Source organism: Tinamus guttatus, unplaced genomic scaffold (assembly GCF_059628265.1).
Source record: "Tinamus guttatus ecotype Peru unplaced genomic scaffold, ASM5962826v1 Tinamus_guttatus_pri_ptg000218l, whole genome shotgun sequence".
Lineage (NCBI taxonomy): Eukaryota > Metazoa > Chordata > Aves > Tinamiformes > Tinamidae > Tinamus > Tinamus guttatus.
Window position 1 is genome coordinate 929,405 of NW_028288752.1, and position 17,687 is coordinate 947,091.

General features: G+C 44.8%; 1 protein-coding gene across 1 annotated transcript in view; it reads right to left on the reverse strand.

The window, feature by feature from the left end:
- REEP1 (receptor accessory protein 1) overlaps positions 1-17,687 on the reverse strand; it is a 50,940-nt gene that overhangs the window by 23,960 nt on the left and 9,293 nt on the right. Inside the window, exons 2-5 of the mRNA XM_088524963.1 lie at positions 7,006-7,078; positions 4,040-4,116; positions 2,465-2,585; positions 1,355-1,468 (exon numbers count right to left, since the gene is read on the reverse strand). Of these exons, the coding sequence (XP_088381089.1) occupies positions 1,355-1,468; positions 2,465-2,585; positions 4,040-4,116; positions 7,006-7,078 (385 nt within the window). The remainder of the gene's footprint in view (positions 1-1,354; positions 1,469-2,464; positions 2,586-4,039; positions 4,117-7,005; positions 7,079-17,687) is intronic.

A 17,687-nucleotide genomic window follows, 5' to 3' on the forward strand; every position in this document is an offset into this window, starting at 1 on the left:
TCCTTGGGCATGTAACGCACAGTTTTGCCTTAGCTCCCTGTTTATCCCAGGTTTCACTTCAGCCCGGGGTTAGCTGAGTTAGCAAAACCTTCCTGAAAAAGCAACAGTTCAAAAGCAGTCTGAGCTGCCCCTGGCCTGAGCCAGAGTCTGCACAATGCTTGGCAGGGAAAGAGAGGAAATTCTTCTCATCTCTTCAGACGATGACACAGGTCTTTCCTCCCACCTGTGCATGGCACATCCCAGGGACTCCCTGCTTCCATAATATCTTCCATTCAATACGTTTTATAGATCTCAACATATCTGGCTACCTAGGGAAATATTACTTGTTTTTACAGATGCTAAAGCCAGGAGAGATTGACTGATGTGCCTGAGGTCATATAGGAAGCATGTGGCAGAGCAAAATCAATTCGTTAAACTCCCATTCATATGCTTTTCCTAATACTCATTTCACCCATATATATCCTCTTGCAAAAGGTATGAAAATCGTATCTTCTTTACAAATTTTGCTCCCGAAAGCATAAGAGTGTGGTCACTGTGCGTATCTACCCTCAACCACAGTAAGCCTTGGTCTGGGAGCAGTTATCAAGTTCATGCTGTTTTTCTGCCAACGAAAAATAGAGATACCAGCTATTTTCTGTTAACACTGTTTCCCAGTCACTTGTATATATATTTGCTTCCAGGTATGTGTTAACCTTGCAGCACAATTTCTAACCTCCAGACACTCGTGCCTTTTATACAGTATTCATCCCAAGAGGCACTTGTGTGGCTGATGAAGGGGAGATTGGGAGGCATGACCAAAAGCAGTGAGTGCGAAGAGCAACGAAGATGATTAAGGGCCTGGAGCATCTATCCTATGAGGAAGGACTAAGAGAGCTGGGCCTGTTTAGCCTGGAGAAGAGAAGACTGAGAGGAGATCTGATCAACATGTATAAATACCTGAAGGGAAAATGTAGGGAGAATGGGGCCAAACTCTTTTCAGTGGTGGCCAGTGATAGGCCAAGGGGTAATGGGTACAAATTAAAACACAGGAAGTTCCATCTCCATATGGGGAAGAACTTCACTGTGAGGGTGACAGAGTCCTGGAACAGGCTGCCCAGAGAGGCTGTGGAGTCTCCTTCTCTGGAGATCTTCTGAGCTCGCCTGGATGCCACCCTGTGCCACATGCTCTAGGTGTCCCTGATGGAGCAGGGGGACTAGATGATCTCTAGAGGCCCCTTCCAAGCTCAACCATTCTGCATTCTGTGTGAATCTCTACCCACATTGTCTCCCCCAGCTCCCACTGCAGCTGCTGCTGGTGATGGATGGATGCAGACACCGGTGCCACCCATGTCACCGTACCACCCCGCACCATTACCTTGGAGGCTGCCATGACGGCGGCCGTGGCCGCGACGTTCAGCCCCCGCTTCCCAAAGTGCACGAGGGCATCGTAGCTCCGATCCTTCGCCTGGACCAGGCAGTCGTCAATCTCCTGCCATAGCAGACAAAGGAAAAAACAGAGAGGGACAAGTTCAGAGCACTCCCAGCCTTGCTCTCTTGGCACATTACTGCAGGATCTGGCTTCAATGCATTCATGAGGTTGGTAGGTCCTGTGCTGCTGGACTCAGATACCACAAATGCACAAGCACTGCTCGCAGGGAGCCGAAGCAGAAGTTCCCAGGAAGCAGAGAGACAGGGGACTAACCCCCACTGTCCTTCTGGGACAAGACTGAGAGACAACAGCCTGTCTGTGACTAAAGAGCAATCCTTCACCTCCACAACTGCCATTGTGGGTCAGTCACTTGCTTCCTAACAGCTTGCATGCTGCTACTTGGCTAAGAGCAGTTCTTAGCCCATGCAAGCAGAGGCACCAAACGGATCTGCCTGACAACGTCCCATTCAGAGCCACTGTCATTCTTGAAGCCGGCAAATGATCTAATGCTCCCTCTGAAGTTAACAACAAGACATTTCTCAACCCAGGACCTCAACATGCTTCACAAGGCTCACGCTAGGTGCTATTACCTCTCCCGGGCCGGCAATCGCTTCCCAAGCTCCTTTCACAGGCAGGATAGACTGTCTCATATCTTCCCAGCAAGCCCCTTATGTAGAGCTGGGTACAAAGCTAAGACATCCTGGCTGCCAGACCCTGTTGCTCTAAAAACATCCACCACAACACAGCACACCAGCTATATTGAACAAGGATGTGCAAAGCCACACAGAAGGTATTTTTACTCTCCTCCCTCCTAACTTCTCAAGTGCCCAGGGATGAGCTAATACGTGTGAGTGAGCTGAACAGATGCCAGTATTTAAAAACACAACAGACACACAACAAAAATACCAACAACAAAAAAAAAAAAAAGAGAGAGAGATGGTAAAGTGATCGGAGAATCAGCAGCTCCCAGTCCTTCAATGTGAGTGAGTGATACAGAGATTGGAGCAAACACTGTACATCTGCTTCACCCTGGAAGGCTGTGGCATCTGTGCTTACCTTTTCTTTTGAAGATAGTGTTGGGTGAACAAATTTTCTATACAGGAGGCTGGAACCTTTTGTGTATGGAGAGAGCAGCCAAGCTACAAAAGCTATTTTGAGTTCATAGTAAAATGGAAACCTAGAAGAGAAAAAGAGCTGTCAGTGCCCACTGTACTCATCAGAGATGCTCAGCACAAGAAGGAACTGGCCAGTTCTTAGTTTAAGGCAGGTTTTGCTTTCCAGAGAATCCAAGGACCAACACATGTTCAGTCACCCTGGCATGTACCTCAGCTAGGCATGTGAGCAAATCTGCCCTTTGCTCGGGTACTAGGGCCATTAGTTAACGGGCCGTCAGAGATCCTGCTGCGTGACAAGAGTTGCTGTCTCCAATGGGGGGGAGCACAGATGCTGCCTTTATAGCAGCCCCAGTCGTTGGGAGGCAGTAAAAACGCACCCAAGAAATGAGTGCTACATCAATTTATTTATGAGCCTTTCATTCCTCTTTCTGCGGTTAACATTTATCTGTCTGAAACTGAAAGACACTGGCCATGCAGCAGCCAGGCCTGACCCATCAAGCCCCTCAGGCTCTACTCTGGGCATGGACTTGCCAGTCTAGGCTTCTGTTTGACAAGGATCTCCCTTTCACAGCAGACTCCAGTCACAGGCTGTTCCAGCCAGTGCAGCGGTTCAGCCCCGCAGTGTCAATCACAGCAGGGCTCTGTGCAAACTAGACAGAGACACAATAATGTCTCCTTTGGCACCAGACTTGACCTGGTGCCAATGTCCCCCATCCCCTTTGTTTGGAGGACTCACTACAGGCACTCAGTGCTGTCTAGGGACAGGCTAAAGATGAGAGACAGGCACTACAGCTAAATCCCAGGGACCCAAAACCTCAAATCCACTGATATCAGTTTTCACTAACTTGGAAGAGGCCTTACTGTAAAGGCTACCAACATCTGCAGACTCGAGCGTCTAAACTTAAGGCACTGAATTTGATTATTGGGCATTTTTGTGCTCTGATCCTGACAAATGCTACCAAGAAGCCTTTGACTGGTGCCAGTGACCCCCCTCAGCACAGATTCCAGCAGCTCATCAACCCAGTCCACCCAGGAAAGGGCCTGGGAAACATCTCAGGAACAACCACCACCCATGCAGCAAGCTGGAGGCAACACCTGCGCTGCAGTGCTCTTCCTGCCTGAATCACAGAGTCTGTGTAATTATTTTAGGTCACAATTAGGTAAGTTCGGATCTGTGCCTGTAGCTAAAGCTGCTGTTTATTCTGTGATCATCTCTGGAAGGATCGAACCCAATTATGAGCTGTGTCTCTGACAGAGTCCCATTCCCCACAGACTGGGGACAGAGCTTCCTGTAATGATTTCTCAATAACCTCTGAGCTGTTCCATCCTCTTCCTCCCTCTTCATACAACAACACTAAGAAATGATGCCTGGATCCTTCAGACAAAATACTTCTACGCTCCCAAAGCTGCTCAGTCTGTGTGCAAGAGGCAACACGGTCCTGCAGATCTCTCTTTTATATAAACTTCTTCATTTTCTTTCCATCTCAGTCCAAAGACCCTCCCATCTGATGCTCACCAGCAAAGAAAGATATCTGTGAACGTCTCTGCTGTTGTGAAGAGTGCAAATATAATCCAGTACATCATCCATTTGACCTGTCAAAAGAAAGCAGAAGTTAGGTCATTTTTCCAGAGGGTAACCCTCACAGAAAAGAGGGTCATTTTTTTCCCTCTATATATAGTTACTAAGGACTTAAATATGATGAAAGGGCTTCTCCCACCTCAGCACAAAAGACACCTCAGATTTGCACACAAGCCCTTGGGAAGGAGGAATTTGGCCCTTTGGATTGGTCTCACAAAACGCCAGGACATTCTGAGCCACTGATCCTATTGAGGAAGCTCTGCTGGACCACTGAGGGCTACAGCTCTGCCACAGGTCATTAAAAATCTCACTTGGCTCATCTTAATACCGAAGGCTGGTATGAGGGTGTGGGCCAAATTGCAATTAAGCCTAAATATAATTGCTTATATAATATCCACAGACAGGGAAAAGTAGCCAGGGAAAAAGAGAGAGCTATCTGCTCATCCTACGATCCAGGAGTGACACACAAAATCAACTTACCACAAGTCACTGAATGAGTATGTATTGGTTGATTCATGGCACCTACCTGCATGTGTGCCTTGCACACCCGTTGCACTGCCAGGGCAAGTGCCATACAGTAAATCTCTGTAATTAGAGCTTCAGCTTGAGCATTTTAGCTCACATTCATGGTGCAAGCACATGCACTAACTCCACTAGAGGCACTCTGCAGTGGATGGTTTATGGGGGGGCCCTCCTCTATGGCAACAGTGACATGGAAGGAGTCTTTGATCAGGGAAACTGCAGTGTCTTGAGTAATTCAAGAGTCTGTTTGTTCACTTTGTTGTTGTTGGGTTTTTCTTTGCTATTGAGTAGTAAATGGCATTTAAAGGTAGGACTAAGCTGTACTGAGATATGGTCTGGAAGGAAATGACTTATATGCATATGCTACCTGCACATCCACTAATTTTTATTAAGTGGTGTGGTGCACTATTATCACAGAGGTGAAGGGTGTAGTAATTTCCAAATACTGGAGATGAGGTACATTTTGATTCTCCTGCAATAATTTTCTTCTGTTGAAAACCCATTAAACTGAAAGTTTTAAAAAAAAGGCTTTAAGGATCAGTATCTCTTAAAGAAAAATGAGGGTAAATTGTTCATTTAGAAGAAAATGGATGGTTCTATGGATGGTTCGAAAATGGAAAATTTCAAATTGATATAAAAAAAAAAGCCATTCCTGTCTGGAAAAAATAGCTGTATGCCTAAGCAGCTTTGCTGGAATGTTATAAAGCTTAATGAAGTAAAAGCCATCAGAGTTTTAGGCTTTGTCTGAATGACAATATTGGATCATGTTAATTGAGGCTGGGATAATTACTGCTGACTGAGAGAAGGCTGCAAAGAGAGCAGTTCGAGGGGGATACAACACACTGGATCTCACCAGCTCTTGCTCCAGCATCTCTCCTGATGGCAGCAGTGGAGACAGCACCTGAACCGTCTCTCCATCTACAAGTACCTGTGGCCCAGCTGTATTTCTGCCCCCCTGACATTTATTGGGGTTACAGCAGTTACACTGGCAAACGCCTGGGAAAAACATCTTCCCAGGGCAGCTTCTGCCAGGCTTTTACGTAACGGACTCCTTGAACATCTTGCTGCCAGCACAGCTCCGTCAGGCACTGCTGCCAGCAAAGCTTTTAAACACAACCCAAAATGTGGTGTGGAGGGGCTTAGATAACCTAAACCACCATTACTAAACAGAACAAATACAAACTACAGTGATATAAGTTTAGATTAGCACAGAAATACCTATGTGAAAGTTTTTATTGTGACAGTGTTAATTTCTTTTTTTTTTTTTTTTTTTTTGAATCAGACCTCTAGGTGACGGATCCCCACAACTGATACGTTACAGTGAAAACCAATTTCAGGTACAGCCAAGTTCTAAGATCCACTACTCCCAAATTAGGGTTATGACCCCATAGATCTAATGCAAGTTCCTCTTTTGCAGCTCAAGTCCCAGCAGGAAGTGGACACTTCAACAAAAATTCTGCAGAAAGGGACTGTGAAAACGTTAAGTATCAGCAGTAGACGCTCCATGGGGACACTAGCACAAGCGCCAGCACTTCCAAGCAGGGAATGCACCAGGCTTGAGAAGTACAGCTTCTGCAAGGGCTGCAAGGACAGTTTTCCTGAAGTATCTGGTGTGTTGGGCAACACAATTCCCTAAATATCCAAAACCATAATCTGAATGAGCAGAATGATAGACTGGAAAGATCTTAGCAGCCGCTCTGAGCCACAGTTGAGTTTGCACTAAGGACTTAATGGGATAGTCACCTAAGCTGTTACCCAGGGGAGAAAATGGGTTCGTTGTCCCTGAGAACTTGACAGGATCTGGAGGCTGAGCCAGGTTCAGAGCAGTTAACAAAGAGCTTGGATTGCAAATCCCATAGGACACCAACGGGGTCCAAGTGCTATTGATTTTCCCACATTTCCCTTTCCCTAATGGCACTTCTGCCTTTAGAAAGAGGGGCCAAGGGAAGATTTTTCAGCAAAAGGACAAAGCAGCACACCCAGCCATGAGACCTTTCATAAAACAGGTCACTCCAGCAGGAAAGATGTGTGTGTCTCAGGATTCAGGCACACATGCTTCCAGTTGCTGCCTCTGATCACTGTTTTGAACGTGCAGCTAAAGCTTCAGGGCTTTTGGGAGAGGCTTTGATTTATGCCACTCTTCAGAAACAAAGGAAAACACAGAACAGAGCTCTGGACAGCAAACACCTTTTCAGCCTGCTGCATTTGCCAAGGAGGACATCAACTCCCGCTTGAGCCTTCTGCCTAGCCAGGAACCAGGCAGCCTTCCCTGTGTCCTGGTTTTTGAGCCATCCCAGAGCCCAGGTCACATCTTTATAATGTGGTAAGGAGCAATCTTAGAAAAGGAACCCTGTGGCACTGTCACAAACCTCATTACTCACATATTCTTTGATGTCCTTGGATTTCACGGCTTTGTAAGAATAATATGCAGGATAAAGAGTGCCAAATATCAGCCTGAAAAAGAAAAAAACGATGAATGGATTAAATTGATTTCCTGTCACAGAGGAACATTTTTTTTCTCTTCTGTTAAACATGTTTTTTGTGCTAGCAAAAAATGCTAAAATTTGATTTAAGCTCTAGTGCACTAACTACAGTATGTGACTGATTTTGCATCACTGAATTCAAAGCAATTGCTGCCAGTGATACAAATGAAAAGGCAGGGATCCAAATTGTCTTTCCCTTTCAGGATGGTTTCCATGGCTCTAATTTACAAGGCCACATCATATTTAATAGATATTGACCTAAGATGGCTGTCACACACCACATAAAAATAAGACCACCATGCTTAAAAGGAAATGAAAAATATGATTTTAAAGTAATCTACTGTGAAACCCGAGAAGGGCAACGCTTTCAGAGACAGGGCAAAATGAGAACCATTTATCTGAAATTCCTCCAGTACGAAATGCTGGAAAATGCCGGACAAATCAGCACCCAGGTTATACCAGCCCTTGGTTTGAATGAAGGCTTTACCCTACATTAAACCTATGAAAGGAAGAGTCCTACACTGCTCTATGCCTCTGCATCACTGCCTAGCTGCTTATCCACCTCTGGACATCGGCATAAGCCTGTCAAAACCACTCTGCTCTGCCCACCAGGTTTCAGACAGTTTTGTTCAATGTAGGATGATGCTGCAAATTCAGAACTTAAGACACTGCCAGGGAATGTTTATTGCCTTGCAAATATGCCTCTTTCCTTTGGAGTTTTTGCTTTAAATTCATAAAGCTGTTTGCAATGCTCTGGGGAACGGAAACGATCGATGTTTCAGGCCCTAATTGTGAAGGCACATGGACCTGCCGCTGCCTTTTCCATTCCGCCCACAGTGTCTGTGTGCCATGGGACTCGTAATTACAGTCGAGTCCATGATGTGCATAAGACATTAAAAATTTACATTCAGGGAGCCGAAGCACCACCGTATTTCTCGGAGTTCAGGAAGGCAGTTGCAAAAGCCTGGAACGAGCCCGAGCACATCTTGATTTCTGAACAGTGAGCGAAGACGATTTGCTGGCTATTCGTCACATTTACTGTGGCAGAGCAAAGCAAAACCCGAAGCACAATGCAGATTTCAGAAAAGCAGCTGCTGAGAGCAAATATTCAGTATTTTACAGAGCCTACACGCTGGCTTCAAAAAACCTTTCCTGGAAACAGTCACCTCTGAACCTATTTCAGCCACTGGGCCTGTGCTATATGCAGGGATTAGACACCAATGCTCAGAAAGAAGAGTTTGAGAAAGCAAATGCTTTGGTGTCCTTTGCAACATCTTAGCAAAGAGCAACACTGTTTAAGGCAAGAAAATGGAAAACACAGCTAATTGTTTGATCCTGATCTCAATGAAGCCAATAACAAATACTCCCTCTGAGTTCAATGGCTGCAGGACTTAATCCAAAGAGGATAATGTTCACAAAAGACAGAAAGCTCCACACAGTTCAGTAAAACAACCAAGCAACAGTGAACGATATTTTTGGCTCTGCTTATAAAATGTACCACATTTCTGTCCTTCCTCCTCAGCCCCGGCAGGCTTCATGCTTTCATGCTTTTATTTCCTGCAAGTGCTCACTGGATGATTGATACTCACTTCCCCAGTTTACACTGGTAACAGAAAGTAACTGGATGCTGAGGAATCGAGCAAGTTTACGGAATCACTGATGATGGACACTATAAATACTTGGAAAAATTCCTGTGAAGGAAGGAAATCCCACAAAATATTTGCATGTGCAGAGCCAGCGATGGTGACTAAGGTGATGTGCTCTGCTCAAGCGAGTTTTGCTGATTTTGTCTTTTAATGTGTTGTCTGTATCTATGGATATTTATTTCTGCTACAGTTTAACAGACTGAAAAGAGGTTTAAGGGCTATTGGGTCCTGGCCATGAGTGGAGTCACTTAACCTTGGAAGAACACACCCTACAAAATGGAGAGAGCCATTTTGGCATTTCTGTACAGCACGTTCAAGGTTACAGACACAAACACCTGCACCTGGGGATGTTCAAAGCCTGTTAAGGTTGCTGTCCTTGCTGGGCTTTGGATCAGGCATAAGGAGTGCAGCTGATTCAATTTATATGTACGCAGCACTCTCCACCTCTTCCCTCCATTCCTCTTCCCTGCTGAAGATTATATCTCTTTTTTTTTCCCTCTAAGTTTCCTGTGCACTTAAGGTTATCTTTGATTCCTGCTGTTCTCCATCCTACACCCAAACTGTCACCACGTTCCTCCTGGACAAGACACCGAATGGGAAAACACACATTTTTCCTGCGATACATGTACTGGCTGCCTGCCTGGTGCCTGGCAGCTGGAAAGCCAAAACCTGTGGAGTTTACAATGCAGCTCTGACCTGGTGGACAGTGCTAGGAGACAGCTCTTATCCAGCACTGTTTTTTTAGGAATAGTACAGAAACTTATATCTGACACCCCTTTGACCCATCTGAAACTGATTTGTGGAAACTAAAGTTGCAAGAAGAGGAAAGACAGACAGCCCAAGCCTCATTTCCTTAGGTTAAAAATAGTGTCAAGCCCCTCACCCAGTTCTCAAATCTACCTTTGAGTGATCTATGTGCAGGGAAGCCTTACCTCTTTTAGTGAAGAAGAAATCTTGACCAAGAAAGCAGGGCCTCCCAAAGTTCAATGTAGTAGTTACAACATTTAAAGCTTTAGAGACCTGTCCATATGACCTGGGCCCTCGAGGGACAGGGAAAGGGCAAGGAACTAGTGGCATTCACAGGTAAGTCAGGACTAGTTCACTTGCAGCACTAACAAATAACCAGCAATTCTTACCCGGCTCCGTGCTGGAGGTCTCCATCAATTGAAACTGCCTTGAAAAAGAGCAAAATAGCTGCTGTAAAGAAGTCAGTGAGGAGCCAGCTAATTGTGCAACAGGAGGCAAAAGTCTAAGCAAAAGGTTAGTCTGACCAAAGAATGGGATAAAGATTAATACGGAAAATCTTATAATCCTATTAGGCTCTTCAGCAGCATTCCCCAATCTGGGCTGCTCCGGGCACTTCCGGCCATTCTTTGCCTGATGGGACACAGCGGAAACAGAAGGGGAAAGGAGAAGGGCAAGGAAAATGTGTGGAAAGACACTGGGAGAGATCCATAGGAACATCTGTAAACACCACAGTTATTTCTTCTTGGGAAACACCAAAATACCCAAGGTGTATAGAAAAAGCAATGCAGCTACTCCTGCTGCAATATCAAGAAGGGAAAAAGATCCTCTCTATCACAAAGAGTTAATCTGTGCTACTCATTGCGTCAAGGTATGTCACAGAGCTGACTAAAAGCATTTATTTATGTAATTCGATTATTTAGACTTTTTTTTGATTGTGTTATTCAAGTTAACCATTAAACGAGCATGGAAAGGATGAAGTTTCTTGTACCATGGGGCTGACTGGTTATGAGGAGATAATCAATGCAACTGAACTGTTCGCTCCTCTTTAGATGTTCTCTTTAGATATTTAGATATTCTGATATTGCAGGGAGGCTGCTGCACTGCTGCCAAACCACCTTCTGTCTCCACTTTCCCCTACAGCTAGTGCTGGACCTTATGCCCTCTCTGCTCCTTCAGTAGAACGGCAAGGACCCTGATCTGGCCATCGCAGAGCACGGACAACCAGGATGCAGCCATACAGATATACATATAGACAGATTCAGCTCATATATATACAGATACAGCTCAGAGCCTGGGGATCAGCACCAGAAATGAGGAGGCTTCATGGGGCATCCTGAGTTCCAATGTTTTGGTGACACTATTTTCCTCCCAAGGACCCTGGTCCCGTGGCCATTTACATGCAAAATTCTCTCTCACATGGAAAGACGATTCCCAGGAGCGCTGACCAGGAGTCAGGAGCAACCTCCAGAAATACTCACAGGTCCTTTCTCCTGAGCATTTTTAAGCACGTGGGTATTTTCTGGGTGGAAGCGATGTTGAATCTACATCAGCAGGGTGCCACAGGGGTTTTGCTTACCTAGCTCCCGAATCCTCTGAGCCCCTGAGTCCTTGGGCTGCCCAGCCATTTAGAGCAGCTACGATACCAACACAACAGCCTTTATTTTCCCCACAAATATCTAATGTTTCTGTACCATCAGCACACAGTACCTGAGCTGACAAATACTGCTCGAGTGATATGGAGAGATATCGACATATTTTGGTTCACTCAAAGTGTTCCCTGGCTAGTATGTCCTTCTTGCACACTGAGTGGCAGCCGAGCTGTTGCCACGCCAGGACCCTCAGATGGGACTGCCAAGAAGGGTGCCAATGGGTTTGTGTTCTTTATTATCAGGTCTAATTAATGATCACATGGTGCAACCGATTAAAAATAAACAGCACAGTCTTCGCACCAAAGGTTCCAAGTTTAAATCCAGGAGCTGTGAATGTGAAAATAAGCAGAGCACAAGGTGAGGGAAAGGGTTAATGTGAGTCATGTCACAGGCCAAATGCCTGATATCCAAGAAGGGACTGGGATGAAGGAAACACCAGCTGCAGGGGACCGGAGGCTCCAGGCTGGTATTCCCTGGGAGATGGTTCAAACTGTTCATGGTCACTGCAGCAGAATAAACACAGTGAAATACTTCACTAAATATGCTGTATCTCCCTGCATTTATTCACTCCAGGGCAGCTGAGATCTCATTCCTTTACCTTCAAGGGTGACACCATGTCCACCAACTCCACCCCAGGAGTTGGGGACACCCAGGGACATCATACTAGCACCCTTTTATGCACCAGGAATGCCAGGAGTGAACTATGGCTTGGTGAAAAAGAGGCCCCATAAGAAAGTGGTGGGTCATGAACCTCCTAAGATAGATGAGAGAAGAACCAGTAATGGCCAATCCTGTCAAGCAACTGTGACAAGTGCCCACTTTGAGATCCCACATCCCATGACTTATCTCAAGAAAGAAAATATGATTTTCCTTTTCCCCGCTTCTTATTACAGACAGAAACACTGAAAAAATCAAGAGAGCACTGCGAAAGTTTCATATTAAAGCCCAGTGGAGATTAAGCAGGTAAATCACTCATTCCAGAGCTGCCATTTCCAGCTGTCTTCAAACTCGATCAGAATTGCATCTGTTTACCTATTAGCTGGCACGTCAGGATTTTCTCTACAGTCTTTCAGAACAAAAAAGGGCAGCGTGGCTGCTATAAAAAGATTTCACAGCCCTGCAGCTATTTTGGGGAGTGAACTTATTGCAGGTAGATGGCTCAGGAAGCTGCTCTGCTCTGCTTTCCCTAGAGCCGCTTGGCCCAAGGAGGACCCAGCCCTGTGGTCCGCAGGAACGTTGTGAGTGTTAAATGGCAAGGGCTGTTTTTCCCTGGGATGTTAATGTGGAAAAAGGCTTTTATTCAAAGCATTGGCATTATATTCTAGAGAGGGCAGATGGTTTAAAATCTCTATAGTGAGTTAGCCTACTGTTTTATGATAGGCTGATGATACAAGAAGGAAAGAAAAATATATATCCTAACCTATTTTTTAGTCTAAGAAGGGTATAATTAATGTGGACTACGTATCAAGAAAGCAGCTCTGAGTTACTAGGTGGTGCTACAAGCATGATTTTGGTGTTATTCTAACTGATGCCGTACGAATCAAAAAAATAACTCCATGGATTCCTGCAGGAGGATGGAAAGCCCTAGCCAGACCCTGACATGAGTCGAGGAGAGCATTTTGATACAGGAACAGATCAGCATAGAGCAGAACAACCCAAGCAGAAAACCTTACTACTGTCTGGACATGTTTATGAATAAAAAGTCGCAAGCAAACAATAAAGAGCAGAATTCCTTTCAGCAATAATTGACTTAACTACTTACACCTCTGGTGACTCTACAACATTAATCTGAAAAGCTACAGGGTCAAATATTTATTTGGAGGGAGTAGCTGCATGGACAGCGCCTGGGATGGTCTCAACCACCCATACTGTGTCCCAGGGCTGGGTACCTAAGTTCCAGTCAATGAAAACAGCACTTTGATAACATTTTTCAAATGATTTTCAAAGGGCTTTATATATATACATATATATATATATATATATATATATATAATATACAATCAATCTCAGTGGTAAAGCAGGTTTCATTTCCATTAATTTCTGATTATTGCCCTTCCATTCATGTTTTCTTTTTCCTCTGTAAATGAGGAGGACATGGGGACTCTCCTGAGATTATGGAGGAGATATGAACATTACCCATGACTCCTATTTTAAAGCAGAATTGCAGGAAAATGAAGGCAAGACAAATTTCACATGTAATTTCATAGTATTCAGACCATCCTAATCCTCTCGTTGGGGCTGGTATCAGACTGCCACATGCTATATATAACATCTGTGACATTGCATGGAGTTCACTGGCCTTGCAAACCACGTATCTCTTTACAGCCCACAGCCACAAACTGGTATTTCTTTTGGGTGCTATAACAGACTTTTAGAGAGGGAGCTGTCTTTACTGGAACCTGCAAAATTAAAGAAAGAAATACCAGACTGCCACTAAGCTTGAAAAAGACGGAGCTTTATTTTTTTCTCATATGGATTTTACAAGAATTTATGGTGTGAATTTAATAGAGTTTCTTCCTCAAGGGTCTTTTCGTATTTCATTCATCCTTTCTAATCCCCCCATTTTAGACAGATAATAACAGCATCTTAATGAAATGCATGGTGCGGCAGAGATAAACACGAAGGGCCAGATCCCCAGCTGGTGCAAAACTGATACGGAAGGGAAGGAAATCAGAAGGGAAGCAGACTCTGCTCCGGAGCTATGGATCACTAATGCACAGTCAGAACTCTTGGCTGCACCTCAGAATTCAGTAAAATTATCCATCTCTAATTTGGGGATTGCACAAGACTTATTACAAGATGTTTAGGAGAGGAACCAAAGGCAGAGAAAGAGAGGCATCAAGATGAATTGGGGATGAACAAGCATGGTAAAACAGAGAGATAAGGGGACAAAAGGGCCCTGGAAACAAGACCACGACCAGGTCCAACCACGACCTGCGGCTGGCAGCCCAGCTTGCCCTGTGCCCTCATTAAGCTCCATTTCTAACTATCTTCCTTGGCAAGGACGCACTGTTGCCCATGCACATGTGGCTATGGAAGTCCGAGTGCCAGCAAGTGCCGTCGCACCTTGGCTCTGCATCCACGTTTCTCCTTCGCCCTCTCTTCTCCTGAACTCAGTCCATCTCCTCATTTCTCCCGGCATTCCATGGGCTCCAGCCCCATCCTCCTGTGTCCCTGGCCCCACTCCAGTTCTCCAACGGACGCACCACTCCAGACACGGTGCCAAAAAGATAGGGATCCACTCCTTGAATCAAGAGTACCTTCAGCTGAGTGAACTTGGGAGAATTTTCCCTAGATGTCTGGAGAAGTTTCTTGCTCAGCCACCGCACACCCTTTCCTTGGCCAGCAGCGCTCTCCCCGAGGAGCAAAGCAGGGGCACGTGATGACAATAATGCCTATCACATGGCAGGGAGCCCCCCAAAATGTTTCTCTTATTCTGCTCCAAATAAGCCATTTTAGCAGCACAAAATCCACTGAGCTTCCAGTCAAACAAAGAACTTGCCTGCCAAGGAGAGCACGTGAAGCGCAGCACCATATTGCTATGAAGTTAGTATTTACAGACACCTCCTTCTTTGATTCTTCCACTCAGCCACTTTTATGAGCCAGAAGGGCAGCTAGATTCCCCCTTATCTCTACAGCCTTGGTGTCACTTCACGTGCGGCGTCACTGCAAAATGTAGGGTTTTTATGGAAATGCTGTTGCGTGAGCTGCTCTGATATGAAACCACGAGCAGTGGGAAGGTCATTATCAGCTTATTTGCTCCTATGACAAACACGGCTGCCCATGGTGTGTATCTGGAGACACGATCACTTTATTTTGCTAGCGCTGCATCTCTCATGCAGAAGGTAAATTATTCATATGCATGGCTAACAGCCACAATATGATAATTTTTAGAATTTGCTGTCAGAGGCAGCGGCCTTAAAGGCTTCCCTGAATAACAGACCTGACCACAGTGTCTAAATTCAGCCTTTAAAAGTTGGAAAAGCACTGTATTTTCCAGCTTAAGTGAAAGGTTAAACAAAACTGATTGTAAGAATATTATATTCAGCATTTCCAAAGGTTTATCTATGCTAGTAGCAGGACAAATACACACCTCACTGTTCAGTGAGCTTTAATTTCCCAACCTACTAATTCTAAGAAGCTTTTCAGGACTATAGGTGGGTGTATAAGACCCTAGGCACAGAAACATCAGTGTTCCTACTACCCTCGATGAGTTCTCTCCAAGCCTCTGCGAACAAGAAAGTACTTTTATCCTTGTTTTACAGACTGGTTTCTCAGAGGCCCAGCTGAGTCTTCCCCTGGTTGGACATTCACTCACCAGGTTGCAGCGACAGCATCTAAACGTTGTCTCTGTCGCTCCTGTAACCAGTCAGGCTGAGCAGGGCAGCGGTGCTGTTTCGAGCCTGGTGCACACCGGTGCACAGTGTGTGCGCACGCCTTGTGCCTAAACAACTCCTCATCGGAGGGGACACGGTTGCACAGCCTCTCAAACTCATACTGGTCCCTCAGTATGTTTGCTTGTTGTCCAGGACACGACCAAAGGATAAAGATTTCTGATTTACAGTTCACTTTATAGGAGCATGCGGCAGATTTAACACGAGCAGTTTGCATAAGACTAAAATATCTCAGCATTTTGCAGGGAAGACTCGACCCAGCAAGGATAGGGACCTATGGAGGCATCTTAGGATGCATCACTTCATACTGAGAACTTCACTTTATCAACTACATTTTAGACAGAGATTCCCAGTGAGAGTATGCTGAGACAAAGAGGGGTTTTCAGAGATAACAAATACCTGTAGTGTCCATTGATTTTGCTGGAAATACTGATGCTTTTCAGCACTGCAAGTCAGCAGCTTGGTCACAGTCCGGGTAGAGTCAATGAAAGAGCCAGAAACAGAAGTCTTGATTCCCTAACTGTGTTTCTGCTAACCTTTATCTCCATCATTGTTACATTCAGATGATCTCACTCAGTGGGGGCATCTTAGTATCTCTGTGCTGCTAATTCTCACATTTCTTCATTTAATCTCATCAAGTGATTTAAGCCTGAACTCCTAAAGTGATGTGATTATAGGAAAATCTCACTTAAAATTATTAAATCTTCATTGTTTCTGAGAAAAATGCCTGAAAACAGGGTTTGATGTATAAATACATGGGTATGTACATTCTAAAAGCCAGGATTTTAAATCCAGACTCACAATTTGGTGGGAAGGTGAAGGCTTTTGACTCAATGCTTTTGGACAGCAATACTGCTCCCCACATATCAATATTCGTTTTGGCACAAGATGTCATTTTTCCATCTGTATTCAGTGTTGATGTCTCCAGCACTTATCATCTCTTCCTAAATTTCAGGCTTTGGCTGAAAGCACCAGAGAGCAGAAGGGACTGGCCCTGCTATTCTGCTGAGTTCTGGATGTCCTCAAACACCAGCGAGTTTAGACCAAAGCTGGTGACAGCTCCATTCTTGCCCTGCAAGGAATATCTCTCTGTTTGGGACTGTGTAAAAGGCCAGTGCAGAGTGCAAGCCAGAAACGTAAAGGTATTGCCTCTGCTTTTTTCTTTTCGGTTAGTGACTTCACTCTTTTTTCCCCTTCTCACCTTCTCTCGTACACACAAACGTTTCAGTTTGCAGCTGCTCAAAACATAACATGCTATATAAACTTAGGGGCCAGATGGGAGGTTTCACAAAAATAACTTGAGAGGAAAGCAGAGAGGAAGACAGCCAGTGCTTCCAAGCCCATCACGGACATTTCCAAGCAAGCAGCAGCTTGGGAAGGCAGTCTGTACTTTTTGCAGGAACACCCACACTGCCTGCTATTTTACACGTGTTTTTTCCACCACTTCTTACCGATTGCAATACTGCCTGCTTAAATGCCACAGTGCAGTGAGTGTTTATTCTCTTTTGCAAACACAGAAGGAGCACAGTGCTGCAAGCATCACTCTCCCGAAACAAAGCAGCTGCTATTATGAAGTGAAATGGTTAATTGTCTCCAATTCAGCTGTAAAAATAAATAAATAAATAAATAAAGATGCCTTGAAAGCTGGATCTTAATAGGCTTCTTCAGCTATTGCTGGATGGACTGCCTATGAGCATTCCCATGAGGTTTCTTGGTTTCAAGAATACACCTAAAACACAATAGAGTTTTGAATAGGGATCTGATTTGTTACAGCCAAGCATCTGCAAACCTCAGCAGAATAATAATTGGAAAAGGATGCTGAGCTATTCCAGGGGCTGTAGAGCACATCTGAGCACAAAATACCAGGACACGCTGTAGCAAAGACAGGAAACCACCTGATCTATATGAAAATATTAAAAAAAAAAAAAAGAGAGAAAGATGTTTTACAAGATGAGATTTACATGAGATTAGCTATGGACCATATAGAAACCCCAAGGAAAGCACTCATTCACATATGGTACCATGCAAAATCCAGCATAGTACTTACATACTTAAAATGCATGTCCTGCCTCATAGACAGGAGGAAAGATCTTTCATTCTGGCCCTGTGCAGAGTCTTATCCAGAGCTGCTCATTCTGCACCCG